Source organism: Megalops cyprinoides, chromosome 12, assembly GCF_013368585.1.
Source record: "Megalops cyprinoides isolate fMegCyp1 chromosome 12, fMegCyp1.pri, whole genome shotgun sequence".
NCBI classification, from domain to species: domain Eukaryota; kingdom Metazoa; phylum Chordata; class Actinopteri; order Elopiformes; family Megalopidae; genus Megalops; species Megalops cyprinoides.
The window spans coordinates 31025698-31050999 of record NC_050594.1 but is presented as its reverse complement, the minus strand read 5'-3'; the positions used below and the strand labels follow the sequence as shown (position 1 = coordinate 31050999).

The 25302-nt window shown below is 43.6% G+C and overlaps 1 protein-coding gene across 1 annotated transcript in view; it reads left to right on the top strand.

Annotated features, from left to right (window-relative positions):
- The first annotated feature begins 10961 nt into the window (after positions 1 to 10961).
- LOC118786438 (latent-transforming growth factor beta-binding protein 2-like) overlaps positions 10962 to 25302 on the top strand; it is a 109400-nt gene continuing 95059 nt past the window's right edge. Inside the window, exons 1-2 of the mRNA XM_036541495.1 lie at positions 10962 to 11472; positions 16865 to 16938. Of these exons, the coding sequence (XP_036397388.1) occupies positions 10964 to 11472; positions 16865 to 16938 (583 nt within the window). The 5' untranslated portion in view covers positions 10962 to 10963. The remainder of the gene's footprint in view (positions 11473 to 16864; positions 16939 to 25302) is intronic.

Below are 25302 nucleotides of genomic sequence, written 5' to 3'. Positions count from 1 at the left end.
TTGCTTATCAGATGGACTTATCCAGGGTGACAAGCTTTCTCTTTTACGTCATTCATTAATAGAACTGGGTACTGATGATGTACGTTCATGCTTACTTGAGCTTCTTACTTGTGGCTACAAAGGCACTTGAGAAGTGAACCTGCAACTTCCATGTTAAGTGCCCAGCATCTTAATCATTTCACCATACCGCTGCTCATTCTTGATCTCCCTGTACTTAAGGTGGCCAATGTGATTATATTTCCACAGCCCTCTACAGATTCAGGGTTTTCCCCTGTTGTATGATCAATCAACATATGCAACTCAGTCTTCACACCCGGCTCTTTTCATGCTACTGCATAACGGCAGCTAAAGGCCTGTTGCTCTGCATCTGGTTCTAATATAAAATCTGTTTTATATGATATCTGTGCAATTCTTATAGGTTAAAGGAAAAGCCCTGAGTGTGGCAACGTCTACAAAACCCAGAGTGAACCAAGAGTCAGCTGCTGGAGACTGTTGTGCAATATTCATTTGATAGCCATCTAATCCAGAAATATTTTTTAAATGGTCTTCACCATGATGTGTCGTAGTCTTGGTGGTGGTGCAAAAACAAAGCCCTCACAATAAAGTGGCAGTGAGTTGGTAGAGGCACACAAAACCCCCTCGCCTTCCCTTTGACCTCTTTTTTGAGGCATCTCCTTCAGTTCCCCTTCACGTATCACTCTTCCCCGGCAGAATAAAAGTGTTTATACGACGTGTTACAAAGAAATGCCATCAATTCTTATTAGCTGTGGAGAGTGGTGTGTGTGTGCGTGTGTGTGTGTGTGTGTCTGTGTCTGTGTCTGTGTGCGCATGCATTGTACTGGCACTATGGAGGAGCTTTGCTTGTTTTACACAGCAGATATCCCCTTCTACCCTCTTGGGTAATAAACGCTGTAATGTGGAAAATACTTGACCTTGATTTTCCACGGTCTGTCGGCGGGGCCACTGTGGAACAAAGCAAGTGCGCTACATGGCAATGATTTGCTGCATGTTTTCGCCCCCTGAAACGCAGCCGCCACAGAGTGCAAAAGGACAGGAGGTAAGTAGAAGCAGAGGCTCCGAGGCAAGCGTGGACTCGGACTGCTGACCAGGTCTCCGGGAGAAGCAGAAAAATGAATCCCATGGGTGTCCTGCCACCTGGTATCCGAGAGCTCTGCATGAGGGGGCGGACCTTCCTCCAGCCCCTCGTGGGCCCATCTATCACCCTCTCGAATTACCTCTAAGAAACCCTTAGCCCTGACCGCAGCACAAAGCCAATCAAACTGCACACGCTCAGTGAGACATCAGCCTTCAGAAAATAACCAAGGCCTTGAGAAGAACAAAGTACGTTTTTTTTTTTTTTTAACTTGAAGTTTTTAAAAAAAGCTGAAATTTACCAGTTGCCCGAGTTGTACGGCTCTTCAGGCTGTTTACCTCTTTATTGATTTATATTGTAGCTGATTGTCGTGAGTTTGGGAGTAAATCAGAGTAATGAATAGCGGGCTCCTCGCTTTTGGAACACACATACTTACTGGAAAGTTATGTCAGGGTCTTTTTCGACTTAATTGGCCGGCAGCTTCATCCACCCTTTGAATTGCCTCCAGCGCCGTTCATCACGGAAGGCCATGACATCATGCTGAGGGCCGTCCATACGGGATGCTTCTAAATCAAACTGCATGAACTGCAAGGGCTGCCCCATCAAGTGTGAGGAGAGATTTAGGTAGTGACTGGAGCGGTCCCTCAGAGGAAGCCGGTTGTTTGTTTTCTGCCTGCCGATGACAGCAGTGGTGGTCCTGTCGGAGATATTGCTTAAGCAACCCCCATGCTGAAGGTTACTGCTGACAGCATTCTTCTCAGAAATGATAAATCTGAATCATGATTTGTTGAACTGTGTTTCTCATGTCCTCATCTCACTGCCATGTTGCCAATCCAGCAGCCACTGCTCCAGGTCCTCTGATTCAAGAGGGGAGGCGTACCTCGACAAATGTGTCTAGAACTCGGTGAAAGCAGGGTGATAGGGCAAGAAGGGCAATTAAACATTATCAACAGGATTTATGCTAATGAGAGACAGCTGTGTCGGTCACGCTCCGAATTATGCAAAGTGGTTATATTTGGTAAACGGGGCCCTTGGTGGGAGCGACGACGGCTTCAGTGGACTGAAAGGAAAAGTTGTTTACACTTGGCCCACTGCATTCCAGTGCACAGATGAGTTCAATCTCCGTAGGGCTGCTCGGCTCAAACTTGGCCAGGACTCACTCTCTCACGCACTCACTGTCTCCCCAACGCTCACTCTCTCTCACACTCACTCTCCCCTAATCCTGATGCCCCCTACACTCACTTTCCCCTAACCTCACTCTCCACCACACTGTCTTTCACTCTTTACTCTCTCCCACACACACACATCCTCCTCCTTACACTTACGTTGTACCACCCCCACACACTCTCTCCTCACTCCTCCTTACACTTACTGTGTTCCACCCACACACACCCTCCTTCCTCACTACTCCTTACACTTACCGTGTTCCCCCCCATATACACACTCTCCATGTTTGCTCTCTCTCCCACACACTCTCCATGTTTGCTCCTCCTCTCTCTTCCAGAGGACACCCTAGTGATAATAAGAAAACAGTGTGCTGGGGTGGAAGGGGAGCGTGTTGAAGCGCAGCCCCTACAGGGGTCTTCCTGCCCAGGGCCAACTTCTGAAACAGGACCTCATGTCTCCAAAGCCAGGTTTATTACTGCTGCAAAAGACACACAAACTAAGCTGTGGGGTTCCTGTCGAGTGACCCTGGCCATCGGACAAAAGAGTCTGTTCTTCAGACAAGGGCTGCTCTTGGCATTCAAGCAAAAAAGCTTTTGATGGCCTCCAAACTTTTCATCCACTCTGCTCGGACACCTAGGCGCATGTATTGCATGTCCAGCAACACTGGCTCATAAAATATGAAGGAAAAAATGCAGCCGGATGAAACGGCTCTTTGTTTCCAGCAGAGAAGATGCTGACTTCATGGCTGACGTCATTTGCCGCAGTTGGCCTCTGGTCCCCGATAATGCTGCCAGGAGTCATCTGCATCACATGTAATGTGCTGGGAGTCACATGTGCAGTGGACGGTCATTAGGTGAATGGCACCTAATGTTTTTCCATCAGCTCGGCTCGAGACGGTCATAGGGGTCACCTCCCTCGGAGACGCTGAGGGTTTTAGACCGAGCCAGAGACTCAACCAGGAAGCCAGTCAGATGTGCCTCTTAAAATCGTTTTCTAATTAAACACATTCAAAAAGTGCTGCAGCGCCTTTACAACATCTACTTAAGTCTTTCCTATCTGCAACCAATCACACCCACATACAAGAGAAACCATCACCCCACAGTAAAATTAATACAATGTGCACATTGCTGCCAGCTCCGAGTGACACACTTGAAGTAATTTGCCAGTGCCATTGCCTCAGCCAAAAGACTCCATCATTCTGAGGTGTTACGGGACATGTTACTCATTTTAACAGAAATGTAGTATTTTTCCACTTTGTCCTCCTGTGATCTGGGAACTAAATAGTGCCTCAAAAATTGGGGCTGCAAAACGCACACACACAGACACACACACACACACACACACACACACACACACACACACACAGGCATACAGGCACACACACACACATGAATATCTGCATTGTGAGCAGTGTATAAGGCCATTCTGTAGTTATCATAGTGCTAGCGATATGCCAGGCCAACACCACTGAACTGGCTTCTCTGGGGGAAGCCCGCCTTCTGTCCCAGTCCAGTCCTGTCATGTGACTTGATTCGCTCAAGGTGTCTTGGGACCTCATCTCCTCCTCCACCATGGTCCATCACCCCCACCCCCCCACCCCCCAGGATGTTCAACCCACCCCCATGAATCATCCTTCTCCACAAATAACATTAGCAATAACTCCTTCGCCATTCATCACCATTAATATCGGTTTTGTTGCAATTAAGGCTGTAATTGCTCGTAATCATTCAGCTGAAATCTGAGAAGCGTGGCTGTGGTTTGATGGGAGTAAGGCCTTGCTGCATGGGCTTTGTCCACTGTAATCCCACCATCCCAACCCTTTCCCCGGAGCTCCAGGCCCCACGGAAAAACAAGCGCAAGGAACACCAGGGGTGATTAAAAAGAAACTCAGAGGTGTTCATCTCACAGGCATGCTGTGAAACGCATGGTCACTGTGACCTACTTCCCTCGGGTTTACAGTGTCTCTCGCTCATGGGGATGCTGACTTTCCCAAGCGCTCCCCTCGCAGGACTGCCTCCTCTCCGTCTGGACACGGCGCATTTCAGAGGAATTTCATCCCTCTCTGCTTCTCTATGAGCGTCTGCTTTCTGTACGCCCAGGTTTTTAATGATCTGTTGTGAAGTATGGTACAAGTTTTCCAGTTAATATTATTCAACCATTATTATGTTATTTTTACTCCATGGAGCCCTGGAGCCTGTCTGTAATTACAGGCTCCCTGATATCCACCTAAAAGCTATGCTGTCTTGTTTAATGAAAAAATATTCATACACTAATTTGAATTGGGACTGCTATATACAGTGCTGCTCTGCCAAAAATCACATTTCCATTTAATTCATCTGTTTCATCCCTCCCTCCTCCCTGGGTCCTGACTACTGCCCCAGCGTGAACAATATCTGCATTATGTTTGCTCTCAGCCAGAGAGAAGGGAATTGAGGACATTAGTCGACAAATGGCATAAGGTAAGAGATTTAGATTCTTCATCTGTCCCTTCCGCCTGGGTCCTCACAGAGGCCGATTCAAACAGAACACTTAAAATTCCGGAGCCATGGCTCAGAATGCGCTGTTGATACTTTGTTACAATGAGGGCCCTACATTGTGGCTGTAATGATACTGTTTGGGTTTCTAATGGGCACACTTGAACTCTTACCCGATGGCAGCACTCTAATGGTGACGAGGCATTCAGCCATTGTGCCCAAGACCAAATAAACGCAAATGCGGTTCTCCTGGGAAATTTTTTAACTGACAGGACAATTCCTTTTGGCTTTTGTCCCCTGGACAAAATTGATTAAAAGGTGTCAGAATGCAGAATGCGCGGGGCTCCGCCGGCCGCACAATTGCAGCTCGCCGCTGATGCGCAGCCACCACGGCGTCTCATTCTGGGGCATTTGCAGTGGTTATAGGAGAGGGATTCAGGAAGCCCCGAGCATACACACACACACACACACACACACACACACACACACAAAAGGAATTACTACACACATTGAATTGTTTATTGCAGAGAAAAGAGCCCTGGAAATGGGCCTTTGTTTGGCCAGTCTTTTTTTTGGGGGGGGGTGAAGTGAAGTCAATGCCATTTGCAAAGCATTTCAGCCCATCTCGACTGTTTAATCACTTCTCATTAACAATCAACTGAGACCCCTGATGGCAATGCCTCTGCCAAGGAGAGGGAGAGAGAAAAAAAGCCCTGTATTACTTGGACTGAGACAATGAATTCTTGAATTCTTAGAGTGCAACAACATGTAAAACAAATATGGAAATTTTGAGGGGGAAAACACATGAATATCAGAGTTATTCCTGAGTGTATTCTCTGAGAATTACATAAGCCTTTGAAAATGCACTTCGGTAGAACAAAGATGGTTTACATTTACAATCTGAGAGCGCTTCAAGTCAAAACAAATCATGCGTCTACAAGGGAAATCGGTCACTCTTTCTGGAGTTGCGAATAGTCACTTTCGGCACTGAGTTTTATTTCGGGTACACAGCTGAACACACGCAACAAGCAGCTGCCCCCCCCCAAAAACCTGCACTTGCAGGAAAATGACAACAACACTACTGCTAGCAGTGTATCGCTCAACTTGGATAACCTTTGAAACAAAGGCCCTCCGAAAGACTGGCTTTGAACGGTTCCTTTTGAATGGAGCAATGATTGATCTGGTTATAACACAAGGGACTGGACAGCCAGGTTTTTGGCCCGACCTCCATTGCCTCTGCCAGACCATCTGGCCTGAGAAGGGGACGTTTCTCTCGCCCAGGGCCCACGACAGAGCCCTCTCAGACAATGGCAGCCGGCGACCTTCCAGTGCTGAGGTCAGGAGTCAGAATGAGCACTAATGGAGCTTATTGAGAGTCATAAGACAACGGAAGCCTCCCCACTAATTAAATCTCTCACAGGAGAGAGGAAGGACCCTAATAAACTAATCAGCACGCTACAGGTTTCGTCTCTTCACAAGCTAGCGATGTTTGGGTGGGAAATCAAAGGGGGGGCGGGGGCACAGGAGGGCAGCAGGCCTGATCTTCCATGTTGCTATTCGAGGAATGCTTGATTGGCTCTGCTCTCGACCGGTCAGTCAAACAAGAACCGCACTCTCAAAAACCATCACATGCTCTTTTGCAAAACACATGTGATGGCATCTCTAATTGTCCTCTTTACGCCGTTTTCTGATGAAACCAAGAACAGGGGTCTATTTAAACAAGGGGCTGCAGAAAGTTTGAAATAAGAGCAGACTTAGCTGTTGTATCTGCAACATTCTTGTTTGTATTTGTTGGAAGGCAGCACGGATTTACAAGCTGGCCACCTCTTTGCTGTGACAGTCAGGAACTTTGGGAATGTGAACTATAAATGCATCACTGCGGACTGCCTATGAGGTTGCCAGATCTCTCTGGGTAGTTGAACATCTTGAGGGAGAAGGAAAGTTGTTGTTTCCAAGCAGGGGAAGAAAACTGACAATGCAGCAAGGATAGACTGTGGAAGACGAATGGGGCTGTTATATAACCTTTCCCTTTTCCAAAACATGGTCTACTTAAGATACACTGTTCCATTCCAAAATTTTATTTCACTGTGTAACAATGGGGTGCATGTGGACCAAGCATATAAATTTCATACAAGTCATTAATCATCTCTAATGACAGACTTAGGAGACATGTTTAATGTAATTGGTTACTATAAAGATGCATCAACATATCTGGCCTCTGAGAAATCCTAATAACTTTCGCAGCGACAATTCAATTACAGAGAAAAAAATTCTAAATGCTTTCTTCGATTCTAGTTGAAGGGCACTTCCCTTCCTTAAACAGATTACATAAGTACGTTCTATAGAAAACTGAGTCATATTTACATCTCCCCAGGAAGCACTGAAGCAATGAAGGCCATAAATCCCAGCAGACAGCCACAGGGAACAAAAATAATTACCAGTGGAGGGGAAATAAAATTTGAGGGTGTTACCAAATAGCCATTAATCTTCTTTGAGGAGATTTAACATTTTATTTGAACCACTGTTCTTGGGCTACAGACATGCAGTGTGGTTGTGATTGTACATTTATTTATATGACAAATTGGACACCCTTGTCCAGAGTGAGCACATATAGTTGAAATTGTTACTTGTTGTCCAGGTACTTTGTTGAATATTTACTACAGCTATTCACGTTAATTGGCTCTCTCAAGGGTAGTATGGCATTCCCCCACCTGGGACTCAACCCTGCAACCACCTGGAAACAATCTCTGCTCATGAATCAGTCACGCTTCTGCCACTCTTACACAACATTTCCATTATGGTGCACACATTGCTCAAACCACATTGCTGAAGTGGTGGCAAAATGACAATAGTGTTTGCATGGAAAGAGTTCCTTGTGTCACCTGCAACCCTGCCTTAGTGTTGACATGCCAGCAGAGAACCGTCCACGAAGAAGGGAAGGGAGGGGTCTACGTTAAGGATCAACCAATGATCTTCCAGCATCCATTAGTTCCCACCCTCGTCCCCCTCTGCTAATGGGTGTTCTTCATTTAAACTTCATTATGGAGGGCTTCATTACAAACACATTTAAGTGCTGCGTAAACAGTCTTCCCTTTTTGTCCCCTTTTATAGTCACTTGTGAAAAGGGCTATGCAAAGATGCCCAAAGGTTTGGACACTCTCTCGCTGGAGATAAATGACCAAAGCACATCAATTTAAGATGTGAGTGAGAAGGCTGACAGAGACAGCTGTTTTAGGGAGGTGGGTGGCTGAGATGTTACAAGTCATAGCCTTTCATGTAATAAATGCATAGCCTCAGAGGCACACAATTTCACTGGTTTATAATGGCTTGCCCTACATACCTCACTTCGTGGTAAAAGCAATTTTCATACAAACAGTGAAATGTTAAGATTTTTTTCAGTTTCACGTTTTTCACATTTTCACTGTTATTTTATTTCAATTTTGTTAAGTAACCACAAGTCTGCATTGGCTGATCTTTAAGCGTGTGTGTGTGTCGGTGAGCCTATTGGGCGGCTTCATGCAGATGCATTTGGGGCATATAACTTCATCAATTTGAATACAAAATAACAGATGCATCTTGGCAATTAATTTCGTATTTTTATAAGAACCAGACCAGTTATCCCAATGCCAGCCAAAAGAGAGGTTTCTAAGGACTTGACTCATGCCTTGAGGATTAACAGAATTTTGAACCTGGGCAACCGCTGGCTCTTCATCATGCTGGTATGGGTGGTCTGTTCACATGTACCTTATTTCTGCACTGCAACGTGTATTAAAACTGATACTGAAACCACAATTAATTCCCCTTCAGATCTTTCAAATCCCCAATGTTGCCAAAGTAGAACTGGAACAATGTGGTTGATGTTTGGATCTGAGAAAATGCTATCTGAAGATTTTACTACAAAGCATTCTTGAGTGTGGGGAATCGAGGCGGGGGAAAAGAAACAACCAATCATGTCCTCCTTTAACTTTGGTTTTGGCTCCAACAAAACAAGCAGCTACCGCACACTTCAAAGAACACATTACGCTCAACGCTGGCCTGAATTTTTTTGTAATTTGGTTATTCGAGAGCCCATCTCACATTTAAAATAAAGTGCTATACATGTAAGTCACAAAAGATGGGAATCGTTGTGGCCTACCTTATGTAATTTGTTCCTTTGCCTTGCCTTGCTTTATTGATATGTCAAAGTAATTCACTGAATCATCACCACGCTACCAGTCACCTTACCACCTTGCAGCTTCCCCTCACCAGAAGACTGAAGCTAATCACGGATGGACTTAATTAGCACTTGGACAGAAAACCTGGCAAAATATGTTGGTGCCAGCAGTTGTGTTGATGCCCAGTAGGGGGCAGTCTTCCCTCTGCCCCAAGCAGAATGATAACACCCACAAGTAGGAGGGGACACTGTGCTGTAGGAGGCAGCCAAGTTCCGGGTTCACTGAGTTAGTCAAAGACCCAATGGCACCTACTGTAGTAGGGGTGATCTAAGGTGTCCTAAGCAAATCCATAATTTAACTGTCTTTTCCCTCCCACCAGAATATGTCTGGGCTGCTCTGGCACAAAACTACTGTCATGCAGTATGCAACAGTGCTAGACTTTGGCTGTGTTTGCAGTTACCCCTCCTCTGAGGTCCTCAAAAGAGATGAAAATTGTGGAGTTTCTAAGTGCATCAAAAAAGCTTTAAAACAGTTGGTGCTTTTCAATTTGATAGTAAAACCTAAATTTCATTGTATCCTTCACAATAAATAATTGATGCAATAATTCTGAACGTAAAAAAAAAAATCATTGCACCCTCCAATTCTTTGTTCTGTTTCCAAAATCATACTTAAACAACGCCGGGGGCAACACAATTGCTGCTCAAATTCCTACACGTTATGTGGTTACCATGTGCTGGGGGGGGCAAAATCAGGTCAAACATTTATAAAGCTGCTCCAGTATAAACCAGATGTCTGTTACATACGCTTGTCATATTTCACCCTTTACAAACGATTCATTTAAATGATAAAAAAAATCAGAATATATCGTGAATGTGAAGAACGTTATGTGGTGTGTGACACTATCTAATGAATGCAAAGTCGTTTTACAAAACTACAATAATGACAGGAAATTAAGAAATGTATACACAATTCAGTAAAAACCCATATCTGGCTGCTGCTATCAGTTCTACATTACTTTCTTGGCACAATTACGTTGCCTTCAAGCGATAGCGAAACATTAACAAGGAACACGTATAATGACACTGTAAATGACCTAGGAACAAATTATCTGTAAGTAACCGCACAATACGTTGATTTATCATTGGTGAACAATTGATACAGATGTACAGTTGATTTATTTCAAGCTCGTATCGAATCAAATACAGCGGTTAAACCATTACCCTTTGCGCAGCATTGTGCCAATAGGGAACATTTTATTGCAGAGCACACGTGGATATAAAATAGCATCGGGGCCGCTAATTTCATCTGCGTTGTGCAACTTGACATGAGATTTCATTGAACATAGCATTCTCTGCTCCATGATGAAACAGTTTTGGAAATCAATATTTTACGTTAAAGTATGATCAACATAGAGTGAAGAGTAGCGCGGGGTGTGCTTTGGGGGCTGAACGTCTTCTGAGCATGCAGGGATCAAAAAGACAAAAAGTGGGAGTTTCCAAAAATAAAACCCATGCAAAGCCTCAAAAAATTCCCGGTGACTTCAGATCCAAGGAGGTGGTCATATCTGTGTGAGCAGGATTCAAACCAGAGAACTTTCACTTCGAGCCGCAGTGCAGCCTCAGTCTTGGAATCGCATCTCTGCCTGCACTTTTTACTTTGGAGAAAAGCATGAGATATAACGGACGAACAAACCCCAGACTCAATCAATGAGACACATAGCATGCTCCTTGTGAGAACAGAGCGACGCTTTTGAACGTTTTATTCTAGTTTTTTATGTTCACATTTTCCGTGGAGAGTGAAGTGTAGACTTACTTTTTTTTTTTTGCAACTGCGCATCGAAAGATTACCTGTGCAGTATGAAAAGCAAAAATCAAAGAATTCTACACGCTTGCGTGCGCTTTCATTTTTGTTGACAGCTTTCTTTTTTCCTCGAGTGAAAGAACATCCCGCTTAGGTTGTGAATGCGGATGACTTTAGTTAGAAGTGAATCTTGTTAGGCGTAATTGAAAACAGCTGCAATTTCAGACTATTATTGGATAATTGCTTCTGTGGGTTGTTTTGGTTCGACTTTGAAGATGGACCGATTGGGGATTTTCGTTTTAATGGTATTAACTATTGTACTAGTACAAATGTGTGACAGTCAAAGGGATTTCGCAGGTGGCAGGCGCGAGGGTGCAGGCGCTCGGGCTGTGTGGGAACAGGGACTCGCGCGAGCCAGAAATCAGGGTCACAGCACTGGAGAAACTAAAGACGATCTCTCCACTAGACAACCAAGTGAAAGTTCTTATAGGACACATAACAATGACTTACGTTCAGGACGGGGGACTCCATCGGACCGTCTTAAGCGCGCAGTGTCACTGCAAGAAAATACACGCGCGACCGCGGTTCAAAGTGGCAGCCCGGTTACACCACACGGATCGGATGCATCGCACAAGGAGGGAGACGCTACCATACCTCTGGACAGCACGCATATAACCGTGAAACATAGACCAGCAAACAACTCGCCTCAGCAAAGACACAGGATAAATACCAGGCAGAGCCATGCTGGAAACGGAAACAAACCCAGTCCGAAGCGTCTTGTTGGGTAAGAAACTCAATTAATATGCGACGTTAATCACAGTAGACCTTGTCCTCCTCTTTCGCGTTTTGGACAGTAGTGAAACGCTTCCATTCTGCATCGCACAGATACTCTGGAAAGACAGGAACAGATGTGATGCACGCAGCGCTTTGATCATTCTGACAATATGCACCGTACTTGGCAAACATCTACAGTTGAGCAGTTGGCCAGCATGTGTGCCATGCAAACTACGGACGATGTGATGAGGGTTTATACATCGTAGTTTTTCTTCACGTGTTGTGCAGCATGAATTGCGATTTGTTCTCATGTGAGGGTGTTTGATAACTTTCTTGCTCTTTGAAAGCCGTGAGATGCTATACCTTATCTTCCATCTACAGTCATTATCAGCAGTTTTGCAGGACTATTTATTGGATGAGCTACGCTGAACATGTGCCCCCTAAAGTGTCTGGGTATTAATGGTTAGGCTCTGCAAATTACACAGCCGGCTGGGTTACCATTCTGGGGGAATGATTTGGCCAGCCCTTGGCTTAAGTGTACAGTCTACAACCTGAAGTCAAAATTGCCCTGAGGTGCCTTGTCCTAAGAGCAGACCCTTGCATAAAACACTGGTACACACAATTGACACAGTCCTGTGTGCAATCATAAGATCACCAAAATTGTCCCTGGTGTCATGGCATGTCATAAAAAATTCATTACAATGACCATGTTTTTTGGATTTTAAGGAAATTACAACCCTAAGATGGAAATTGCAAAAGCCCTGGTAAATTCAGGGGCTCGCCGTTCTTTATGCTTTGCAGATGTATAAATTACAAGTTTATTAAGAGAGCGCGTATGCCTTTCACATAAAGGCTCTTTGGATTTTTCCAGTTGTGCATCATGTTTACAATTACGCCAGAGCCCTGGCAAAACTTGAGAAGCTTAGAGACATCTCATCTTGCTCTAGTGGAACATAGGAACGAAAGACACACCATTCCACATCATTTTATTTCACTGGATTAGCTTGTCTATTTATCCCCTTCTGCCTGAGTGCATCGTCATTGCACAGACAGCTGCAGTGTCTGTGCTCAGCGCCAACAGCTGTGCACAATATATGGTGCTATGTCCTTGCCCTTGAGTGCAGGATACCTGCAAGAAAGCGGCTGGTACTGACCATTGAATGGGTTCTGAGAATGCTTGTGTGTGGAAATTTAGTCCGAGTGGGACAAGAATTCGCCTTTAGATACAAATCCTAGCTGTTGTCTGCTGTGTCTGTGTCCCCATGTCACTTTGTTGTCTCTCTCCTGGGATGCATATTGCCACTGGCCACAGAGTGGTTCTACAAAGCCTTGGCAAGCATATGTAAACATTCTCAGTGATCAGAACCACCTGTTCCTCTGACCGCATTTTGCTGGTGCTGAAAATCACCAGCTCTTTATTTTACTCCAGGCATAGCCATTGTTTGTTTCCATTAATATTTTTATATATAATATTGTACCCCTTTCCACCAAACAATGGTAGTAGCCAGTAAATGCACTTAAGCTCATTACCGCTGCAACGACAACCTTATAGGAGTGCAGAGTAAGGCACATGCAATTTCAGATACACACAAATGCCACTCATGACTATTTTTCGCACTACAAGTCCCACAGTGCACCAGGAGGCAAATACACTAGGAGGAAAGGTGCATCCTTTTGATGCTCCCTGAGTCATGTGTCTCATAAGTGTCCACACAAGTTCCAAAGTGCTGAGAGCATAGTGAAAAGAGCACCATGCCCAATGTACCCACCCCTATCCCCAGTGGAACAAAGCCAGTTTGCTCATTGTTGGTTAATGACACAGCTGGTTTCTAACCCAGGCTGTAGGGGTCAACCTGTGCTCGAAACAAGCATTTCTTAATGAATATTTGTCTCCATTTTTGTGTTTTTCACTAAATTGCCCAGTATCTGAGCTAGCCTTTCAGTTATGTTGCATTTGCAGACCCAAAACAGAAGGGTTAATGCATTAGTGTGAACTGTTTTAAAAGTTCAGTTTGGGTTATAAAGCCTAAATGTCATCTCCATGTTCTGCAAATGTGTCATAATGGGCTGTAAGGCTTGTGGGAGTCATATTATTTTATGAAATTGGTTTTTGCGGGATATACTATTAGCAATATGGTGCCTATTGTAACTGGCTGACCATCTGCATGGGTGGAAGTTTTCATGTCTGTTAGACGGACCTCAGCAGAGGCATATGAAGCCACGCTCTTTACTGTGGTAAGGCTGAGGAATGGCCATTCACCTGCGCTTTCATTTCTAACCAGACTGTTTCTTACGAGCTATGCCTTGATACCCATAATAATAAAAGGGCTTGAACCAAATCGCCCCACATAACATCCAAAAGTCTCACTAAGTCTTTTTCCACAGAGTGTTATGTATTAGGAAAGGATTTATTTTTGTCAGACAGGTTGAGGATTCCAATGTGTCATGTCATGCTCGTAACTGGCAGCCATGGAGCCATTTAACGTACGCTGGTGGATTTCTACTCCGTGACTTTAGGGTGTCATTAGGCTCCTGGGACATTATCCTGTGATAAGTCATATGTTTAGTCTCTCTCTGATTCATTACCTTAAAGTGAAACATCTGCTGGTTGCGAGTGAGTGAGTGTGTGAATGACACATTTCCTCTTAAGATTCCCACTCTCCTGAGTCATTCATTGCTTTTAGTGTAGACCCTTGGGGAGGGAACATTTTCCATATTTACAATCCGGTACCTGCTTACTCCCAGTAATGAGGCCCAGCTCTTCCATCTGCACAGGCTGCGCATGACTGCCGCACATGCATATTTGGACATCCCAAGTGTGCAGTACCAGCAGCAAAGTATGTATGAAACATGCAGAGGTAATGAACTGCCTGTCTCAAACTTATCATTTGTGTATAGATCACAAATGTTGAAAGATTTTGGTATTTCAGTTAAAAACTTGGAAAATAATTGAGGCACATCAGTTTTCCTTTTTTATAAAACACACCTTGAACATGTGTCGTGTTTTCCCCAGACCCCAGATGACTGTTGCTAATTTTCAGTCTACCTTACATGGCTTGTATTTACTAATCTACTTTACTGGTCAATTTTAAACTGCAAACTTACATGGGAAAGAAATGATGAGAGGATTCCGTGAGACTGGCAAAGGATGATGTCTTTGCCAAACGGTCTGCTCAGTGTTGGATGTGTGCTTGCAGCAATCTGTTCAGTTTTCTCAGTTTCTGACAGACATGGGTCTTAGTCACAGTATTGTTGTTATTTTGGACCTTTATTGAACTGTTTGGGATCTTTCAATGAAAAATCTGCCATTCATCTTTCAGTGAAAAACATGGCATTCTTCTGCAACACATTTTTCCCATTAAATACAAAACAAATGAGACTGATTGATTTGAACACATTTTGTGTTTTTTGGGGGGGGGGGCTTGCATGTTGATTGCAAATGCCAGGAAAAGGGGGGATTTTGTTTTACACAACATCTGCTGTGCAAAAAGTACTTAGCTGCTTTCCCTATCAGTGAAAGGAACAGGGAGGCAAACTGAGTGAACGGAGATTGCCTGCTTCTGCTGAAACAGCCTTTCATTTGGAAGATTATGGGGTGCAATTTCTTACCTTGATTATAATGAGGGGCACTGGAAGCCTTTGAACTCACCTGTCATTTCTGTACTGCACGTTTTGGATAGTGTAAAGAGTAACTTCTTTTCGGGTAACTCTTTAGTTCAGTTGTCATTTCAGCTGAATGCTTTGGTCAGTTTTAACATGGGAATATCCTTGATTGTTAACCAAATTATGAAGCTATTATGAGGGTTATGAACATGTATGCACACAATGATGTCAATGATTTACAAGTTGTAGGGAAAATGTATTAAATTTTCTGTTCTGAGTTGTCATTGTTTTAGATTCAAATAGCTGTCCTCACTCAAAGGAGATTGGTTTGTGGAAGTAAGTGAAATAAGGATTTGAAGTAGGTCATAACTAGAGGGTACTATAGGGATCCTGTTATTCTTTAAGCGAATACCTGACAATGCTATATTCAGTGTAGATTCCATACAAATAACAAGAGGAGCAAAATGACCTTTTTATCGTTTTACACATTTTGTGTATCTAATATTTCTTACATTTAGTAGATTCTGTCTGGAGTCTGTTTGAGGTAATGCTTTTCAGTGTGTCCTGCTGTCATTTTTAGATGGATGTTCAAATGGTTCTAATGGAACATGTCCTCTCTCAGATCTACAATCTCATGCAGTTCTGGCACAAAATTACTGCTGAACTAGGTCTAGTTAATTTTCTAACATGTTCTAGTTTAGAATGTGCTAGATACTCCAACAGAATGGAGAAACAGCAGCGGAAGGACCTTTTGCAGTTTCAAAAGAGACAAAAGCCCTATGAAGACAGACCACATTATCGCTAAACTAATGTGTGGAGGGTGGTCTCATGACCAGAGATTCCCATTGACCAGTAAGTCACTTTAGGGTTTCTGTTTAATTATAATGACTACTTATCAGAATGTCATGTAATAAGAATGTGAGGGTCAAACAGGAATGGACTGGCTCAACTGCCCCAGAATATACTGATTAATAGATGCTCCGCTAGTCAAATGCCTTCAAGAGTTGTGGATCTGTTGCATGTGGTTTTTTTGGTCATTCTCCTTTATAAAGGGACAAATTGACATCCTTGTCCAGCAGATACACCACTTGAACACCTTGACTGTAGCCCCAGCGGCTATTCATAAAAAGAATCATAAAATTGCATTATTTGACGCCATTCCTGCATCCTGTCAGCGCTTATGTACATGCACTTAGTGTTGTGAGAGGCGTGAGCTGAACTTAAGGGTCACACTATGTTTCTGTCTGTGCTGAGGAGGCTCTGGCCTCTTCACAAACACCTTATAACGCATCCCACCGAAGCAGCCAACGAAGGTCACCGCTCGAGAGCGCTGGTAGACCGAGCTATGTGAAGAATCCAGTTATTACAGTTTTAAACTTGTCATCCTTCATTTGACATGAGATTTATGCAAGGTGCGGGGTGCCCCTCTGGCCTCGTGTTTCTCTTTTGTCCCTTGAAGGTTCATATGACGGCGTTGTTTGTTTTCACATAGACTCCATGCTCGGCGGAGAGTGTTGTGCGGCGTAGTGGCCGCAGATAGAATTACGCGCCTCGCTCGAGAGCGTAATCGAATCAAACGTAAGCGTGTATATTTCTCCAGGGTACTCCCATGGCAGGCTGTCTCCCTTTAAAACAACTTGAATCATCAGTTTTCTTTCAGAAATCTTCATAGATTGTGTGGATAAGGTTTGAGCTGCAAATATTGCAATCCGCGTCCAACTGTTAACTCTGATACATGCGCTGTCTTTCAGTGTCCGTAGTTTGACTTTGAGTTTTTTTTTTTTTTTTGTTCTCCGTAGGCCCAACGTGTGCGGGGGGCAGCAGTGCTGTTCAGGATGGGCCGTTGCTCCAGGGACAAATCGATGCATAAAACGTAAGTACACAGCTGACTTTGAAGTCGTCTGTGATTAGTGGTTCTGGGTGATTTGTAACACCTTGTCTGCAGCCTGCCTTGGGCTGACTGTGTGCTGTCTGCTTTGGCTTGACTTTAACTGTCCTGGATCATAACCCATTCATTTCAAACACCACCACACAGCTGGCCCTTCTCTAATGGTTCAATACATTCTGTAAATATGGCCTGCATTTCACTTTCTGTGAAGGAAAGTTTTATACAAAATATGCCACACAAAAATAAAGTTCATAACACGGTTTGGTTCAGTTTGGTTTTGGTTCATCATATAGCAAGCTTCTTTGTCTTCACATGCATGTGACGGTAACAGAAGACATAACCAGATTATTTATACAGTCCTAGTCAAAGTTTGCTGTATAAGATTACATTAAAATATGTCCTCAAATCTCTTTCTCCTTTGCCTTTGATGCAAAGAGATCCTAGTTATTTTACTAGTGGCAATACTAGCTTCAGTTTCCAGCCAGCAAGTGGAAGGTTATTTTCAGCATAGACCTAACTTAGGGGAGATAAATATCATCTTCATGTGATCTACATAATGGCTCAACATTTCAGCATCTATTTGACTATTGACAGAGTAGTGAAGGAAATGATTATACTGTTGAACTTCCTCAATTTAAATTTCCTGAAAACATTACCCCGTCCTACTCATAGCCTGCCACCATTTGAAGGAAGTTCGATTTTATGGTTTCAGACAAAATTAAGTTGGATGACATTTTGAAAAGGATGCAGACCTTGCAATTGTGGATGACATTATTCCAAAAGTCTGGAGTTTCCTGACAAAGATGAAAATGCAGTTGGAGTCATGTAGTATAAACTGAGCTTTATATAAGGCATATAAGAATGCAGCTATGACTATTTTCCAGTTTTGGACAATAATTTTGTCTTCAATGTCACACAATAAAGGTTTTCCTTCCAAAGAATGCCGAGGTGTTGTACATGTAACTATGAAAGCCATTTAAAACATGAGGTTGTAAGAGACATGTAAAATAGTTTCATCTAACATGTAGTACAACAACGGAAGGAATCCATACAGTAGGTGATCATTCATTACATTCTCACTTTAATAATACAGCCGCTAAAAGCAATACCGCTGCTGAAGGTAATGAGCCAAGACAGCAGTTAACATTTACAAATGGGAAGAATGCAGAGCTCCCGTTGACATGGCGGAACTGTGAAAGCACAAAGGTATCTGCTTTCATCATGGAGCCAGATACCCATATCGCGATTCCTCTGAACAACACACCTCCAAGGGGCCGCATCAGCAGCTCTGTCCTGGGGAAAGCTGAGGTGGAAAAGAAACACTGGCAGTTATTTTACTGCTTAGAAATGTTCTGTGAAAACAGAATTTGCATAAAGAGAGGTTCTCTTGCGCAGCGTCTACAGAAACATGCCCTGATCCTGAGGTGTGGACAGCATTACGATCTCCATTTGTGTGATGCTGCTCGGTGTCTATAAAGTTTCTTTACTGCTCACGTTTTCAGAAAGAAATTAAAACCCAAGTCGCACACATAATTCAGCCTTATGTACAGTAAACGGGGTTCAGACAACTGATGAGTTCTGGTTGTCAGGTATGATAACCAGTGTGAAAAATTATCCAAATGACCAGCATATGCAACGGGATGGTGGAAAATGCTGCTTTTTAGCTCAACATATAAAGGCTTTAATGAGCTCTCAAAGGGGCCATTCCTCTTCCTTTCTTTAAGTGACTTTGTATAAAAAACTAAATAATAAACATGAAGAGGGCTTGTCACATTGAGAGTAACTGATAGTTAGACAATGTCTTTAATGTGAAGGTACATAAGAACAGCAGACTGAAAAGCATTTGTTTAAATATGATACTGGGAACAAAAACTCCTCATTCTAGTTTCTGTGACTTCCTCTGTGGGTAATCTCAGCCTCCCTCTGGAGTCTCTGGAGGAATAGTGGACGAGGTTGTTATGGTTTTTGAAAAGAAGACATGTCATCTCAGCTTGACAGAAAATGCACATACAGGGGACATTCATTGCTGAAATGATTCAATTTACTTAGCTAACCCAAAAGACTCACAAAAATACAAACTGAGTGCATATGACTGCTACGTAACTAGAGACGTTCACAGCTTTGTTTCAAATGTCACTGGTCCGAAAACATGGAATACATCACATATCACCTCATTGAACAAACTCATTAATTCATCTGTTGTGCTTCTATTTAAAAACTAGAGGTGAGTGAACCGGGTCATGTTTAATGGTAATGGACACTTCCTTTTTTTGTGGAATTTAAGTGAGCAGCTTCCTGGATAGAGGTAGCAGTCAAAGGTGTTCTCATAGCCATAACAAACAGAGAAAGCGAAACCTTATTGATTTATGATCAGGTTTCATAAAGCCCGCTGTATCCAGGGCCTGCCAACGGCTATTAAGCAAAAGTCTATTTTTCAGTATCAGCCAAGTTCTGGTTCTCCTCCTTTAGCTGTTTTTACCAAGCTGAGCCGTAGCTTTGTTTGATATGTGCAACAGCAGATGGCCCAGAGAATGGTGTCAACGTCTCAGCGATAACCATGTCACTTCTTAGTGATTGCTACTGTGAGAAGGGGGGGTTAACTGTCACAAGTCCTTAATTATGGGTGTAACCACTTTCTTTATTTTATTTGACCACAGAAATATGTGATACGTCAGTTGAGATGCAATTAAAAGTGAAGTGGCGGATATTGGGGAGCGAATAACTGCCCCTTGTATAGTTTGAATTAAGTGCAATTTGGGCAGAATTTTAATGGTTTGCAAGTGTTACCATACTTCTGCTTGTAACATTCTTGATATCTGGCAAACAATTTGTGTTTTTTTTACTGTGCATCTGGCAGTAAACTGTCATCTAGGCAGAAAGCAGTTTTATTGTGAATGCTGGCTGGTGCGGGGATCTGAAAGGTGCTGCCCTTTGAATGCGTGTGAATGAACCACACACTAGCCTGTCTACACGAAGAATTACAGTGTAGAAATACATGGGTCTCTGACGTGTCGACTTTGTAGCCAGGCGAGTTTTTATTGAGAACGAGGTTTCTTTGTAGTTTTGACCAGCACCGTCATTGGTCATGAACCGGAATAGCAGGGTACAAAAAGAACCATTTGAGAAAGGTTATCTTTAAGTTTTACAAGTGCCAAGCACAAAAACCACATGCATGTCTGAGTTGAAACATATCGCTCACAGGAGCAAGTAATCAGAACAGGCTATTCTCAGTGGAAGTATACTTTGCATCTCCATTACTATTCATGGAGAAATTATGCTGACCAGATCACACTGTGGGGATAGTCACCATGTCTCCTGTTGTAATAACTCCAAGATATGTTCATGTTATAATCAGACAGTAAGCTCTGTGCACTGTAACTTGGCTCTTGGCCACTGTAGCCTGCACAAAGGTATTTACCCTTTAGCTTGGTCCAAACAATGACGGTCATTGTAATGATTGAGATAACGCTCCAAACTCATTACCTGGTGAATTCCACTTGTCACCACCCAACCTGGGAGAAGAAATGGCACCAGCCTCCGTGTCGGCCTAACTTCAGAAGCCCCAAGTGAATGCTGTGCCAACTATGCCGTAAATTGAAGAGTGTAACAGGAGTTGCCCCCAAATTACATGGGTAAATATTATGATCTGAAAAGAAAACAAAGCACCTCTTCGAAACGCTGCTCTTTAAACACAACATGCCGTCTGGTAAGCAAGGCACATACCCCCCCCCCCCCCCCCCAGCTGCACCCCCCCACACACCACCCCCCGCACCATCTGGTCTTTCTTAAGTGCTTGGCCTGAACCCAGGTGCGACGGTACAATCAGCAGAGCGACTCCCACGCCATGACCCAGCCCCGACGCCCGCACCAGCACGGCTGCCTTCTCTGGGAGCCCTTACACAGGACCTCCAGAGTGATGGGAATCTCACCACCTGCGCCTGTTGGGTCGTGTGCCCAGCCAGAGTGAGCCTCCATGCTCCTGCCATGGAGGGACAGATGCGTGAAAAAGCAGGCTCATGACAGGGGGAGGAAAAGGATGAACTATCGACTGGATAAGAAAAGGAGGGAATTTCAGTTGAAAGAGAGGCACTTGCCAGAGAGAAGGAGCTTGAGGAACCTTGGAACTTGAAGTTTTAAGCATTGTCTGTTATTAAATCTGCCCACCATGTCAACCATACCCCCATGAAAGATGGGGAATGAATGCAGGGAGAGCTGCTGCCTCTGCAGGTTTTTCAGATACGGGCTGGTTTGATGTTTGGCCAGAGGATCTTGGAAAGTTATTAAAAAGATGGATGTTACAAAATACAAAACTGTTTTGCTGAAACAAGGAAGTCCATAGTCAAAGATTAAAAGCCTCTTCAGAAAAAAGGGGGTAGAACCTAGCTTCCAGGTTGTCATGTGCGTTTTTTATTTGTAGAAAAATATTCCTTCACCTCTTTCCTCTTCAGTATGAGTGTTTGCCAGATAATGGGAGATGAGGGAGGATAGGCTCCTACAGAGAACAACCCCAGCAACCCCTGGCACAGTGACCTCATAACATAACCACTACTTTTTATCAGGGAAACAATTAAGGCTTTGGGCTTTCTGATTGTTGGAAGCAATTTAGTTTGGTTGGCTTACCTAAGTTGACTTTTGTCGACATCTTCACTGTGGCAGATGGTATCTCTAGATTGGCACTCGAAAAGGCAACAGTCTTATTTGCAGAATTCATAACCTGGAACGTAATGTTTCACTGCTTTGCAGATTAATTGAATTACACAAAACAAACAGTGTATGTTTGTTTGCTTAATTGCAGTGACAAGCATTTATGAGTAGTGATTTGGTGCTCTTCCATCTGAACTGGGAGCCTGAGTTACAAGGCTGGTCATGATTTCACTTTATTAATGATATTTTGAAAGGCATGTGCCAATAAAATTAAATTTTATTCATGGATGCATCATTATTAATGCTAATCAAGCTTTTAAAGGCTTAGTTTTTTTATGCAATCCTTTTAACAAGGTTTGATTTGATCATTGTTTTCATTGATGGCCAGCATAAGAAATAGCTATTTGGGTATTTCAGGTCTTTATTGGTGAGCACTATAAAATGGAGCCAGGTGTGACTAGGCCCTAGCTGAAGAGATCCTCTGTTTATTTTCATATTTATTTACCAGTGAAGTTAAAGCCCTTGAGGACCAAAGAGCGCATCTGGTTTTTGCATCTCCCGGGCCCTTATGAGTGCAAACGGCAGATCTTCACATCTGTTCTCCAAAACCCTGCCATTCAGACAGGGAGGAGGACGCACCACACCAAAGTGAAAATGGGGCCCTCAACACATGGTCACGGGGACACAAGTGAGGGCTCTCATAGCCAGAGAAGTCTACTGACTGCCGCGTTGAGAATTGCTTGTCTTACCATTTGGGGAAAAAAGGAACGCTTTCCACAAGGCAGTCGATTTTTGGCTGTGATTTTTCTGCTTAAAAGAAGCAACATCTACTGTGGTGTCCCTTGTTGACCGCCACACCATTTAGCACTCCATTGGAGCGAGTGGCTCCTGCAGTAATGACCTCTGACCCCTAGAGGACAGCGAACTAGTTCGAGCTGACACAAACTGCACCTGGTGGGTCTTTTTCTCCATGTTCAAGAAAGTGCAATGGAAGGGATGTGATCCCATTAAGTAAAAATGGTGAATGGGGGGAATTAGTGGTAGGCTATTCACTGAGCCTCTCCCACTCAGAGTTTCTACTGGCCTCGTAAAGGTTCTTTGTGGAGGTATCAGTCAGGCTGTCTCTGGTAGTGTTTCATCATAGCAGGCTTTGCTGCAAATTACACAAGTCCAGCCCCTGTGGCCAGTTGCTTTGCAGAAACTGTCATGAAATCAAATGCCAAACATTTGCCCTTTCATAAGATACGGCAAACACAAATTAAACAGCCAATGTCCTTGATGCCTTCACATCTCTGCTGCTGCACCGCTATTTGTTTTGCTCCCAGAACAGAGCCATGTGAAAGAGCCAGAGCATATGATGAGCATGTAATGCTGTTGTTTAACATGGCAGAGCAAAGGAAAGTGTGGATGTTTTCTGCAGTTGGAACGCGCCGGGCCCTGGATGCAGCCAGGAATGACAGGTGGCTGGAATGCAGCACACCTTGATTAATAGTAATAGCAGAAATCCAGAAATCTCAGGCTCTGTGAGATGCCTGACATTCCCAAGGTTTGGATCATGAATCACTCCAGGCGTGTGTTTCAAGCCCACAACAGACAGACCTTCTCTGTGTAATCAAATAAAAAGGAAGTCTGTCCTTTGCAGTCTTTTTGTTTTTGAATGAATGCTGCCCCAGTGACAATAGGAAGAAATTGGTCTTACTGATATGAAATATGATTTAGAGTCCATGGTTATATAGTTATGATTCAAACATAATGATTCTAATCTATTACTGTCCAAAATACCCATCTGTCTTTTACCTACCAGAAAGAGTGGGTGTGTCACGGAATTTTGGGGGTACCAAAGATTAGATATTAAACATGATGTAGATTTTCCTGCTGTAGCATGATCACATTCACTCAAAACAGACAGTCCAGCTGACTCACTCAGTAGGCAGACAATTGCTACAGATTGTCGATTACCGAATGCTTGATCTTCTACTCAGCTTGTTGAAGCATGTAGCTCAGCTAAAGTCATTGACATTTGATCAGTAAGCAGTGCATAAAACATTACTGTAAACAGTACACAAATGAGTTCCTTCAGAAAAGAACCTGTGAGCATTGTGACCTAGATCTTAACTTTTGAAATGGTCACGGATGTGTATGTTCTAGGAGTGGCTCTTTGTGCGGAATGGCATTTGCCCTCATTTTTTTAAGGTGCTGTGATACTGGAGGTCTTTTCACTACCCCTCACAAACCAGCTGGTCACAGCCATGTGATGTACTTCAGCCTGCACCACAATGAACGTTAGCCTCTTAAATACTTACAGAGTCATAATCAATCACTGTTATTAGTGTGGGGGAAAGGCTTGTCCTCTTGGCCTTTTTCTGCTGATAATTGGCTTAATGACATGGTTCACAGCATGGAAAGAGAACTGTACTTACCGTGCCTCACCATATAGGGAAAGGTGTCATAGCTCTTTCATCCATGCTGTTCTGTTTGTCCTACTTTGGCCCCACCCTCAGAAGGCATACCAGACTTAGAGTGAGGAGTACCTTTAGGGCTTTAATTGCAGCTGATAACCAGCTGTAATGATGCCTAATTACAGCCTAGTTGTAGTGGAGGCACTCTGGAGGCATTACATTTTGCAAGGTAGGTTGTTTGTTTCATTGCACATGTGCTAATCGCTGCGGGACGCGAGCGCAGCAAGTAACCCTTTGAAACGCACTAAGAATCTGCTTCGTCTGAAGTGCATCGCTTTCTTGAGGAGTGTGAATGAAAGGTACGTCTTTCACAGAGGGGAATAAAGCGGTTTCGAGCCTCTTAGGCAGCTGCTGATTGACGGAGTGAAGCGCAGTAGAAAGGAGTTTCTTTTTGATTGCGTTCCAGCTTTCTTTGGCCTGCTGAGCCACACAGGGCCCCATCCAGCCCTAAAATAACTCCTCATGCAGAAAGTCTGCCTCGTGCTCCAAATGAAAATCTCACCCTCTCACAGAATTCTTCCTTAATTTGATCATATCCACACTGCTATTAGAGACAGATTAAAACCTTCCAGTTTGGAGACACCATTAGTAATCTTGTACGTTTGGTTTTTTTTCAGCCAAGCTCTTCCGGCCAAAGTCCAGAGTTACGGTTACTTCATCTAAAGTAACGTCATGCAGAACATATGTCCAAGCAGTTGCGTTGGGAATCCGTTAAAACGGCCAGAAAGAGGAATAAAGCTCGACTGTGTCGCCGAGGCTAAATTGATACCTCTCCTCCTTGCACACATCCTTCATTGTACTTAGCAGGACATGACATGACATGGTTATTCAACTCTGGAGTGCAGTATTTTGTACCATTCTTTGTCAATGAGGCTTTTTACAACAACTGTGTACTCTCTGCAGTTTTCTGGTGCTGTAGTCATCCCCCCTCCGCTCCAGCTCTGTCTGCTCCTGCAGCTGTTAACAGCAGCCTGATACTGTGAGCGCGGAAATTGCGCATCCTGCCTTGGCTTGCATGGCAGGGCCTGTTGAATTGTCAGTAAGAAAGTCAGACACCTAATCTGTGGGCAGCAGCAACATCTGATACACCTGCAGCTCTGGAGTATGTCTGTCTGTTGTTAATGGCCACAAACAGAGGAGCCATAATCAGCATTCTTTGCCAATCACAATGTAATTACCTGTTCTTAGAAAGGACAATAAGGCCCTAAAACGTGTGGTTAGAAGCTATTTTGTACGGAGTGCTTTT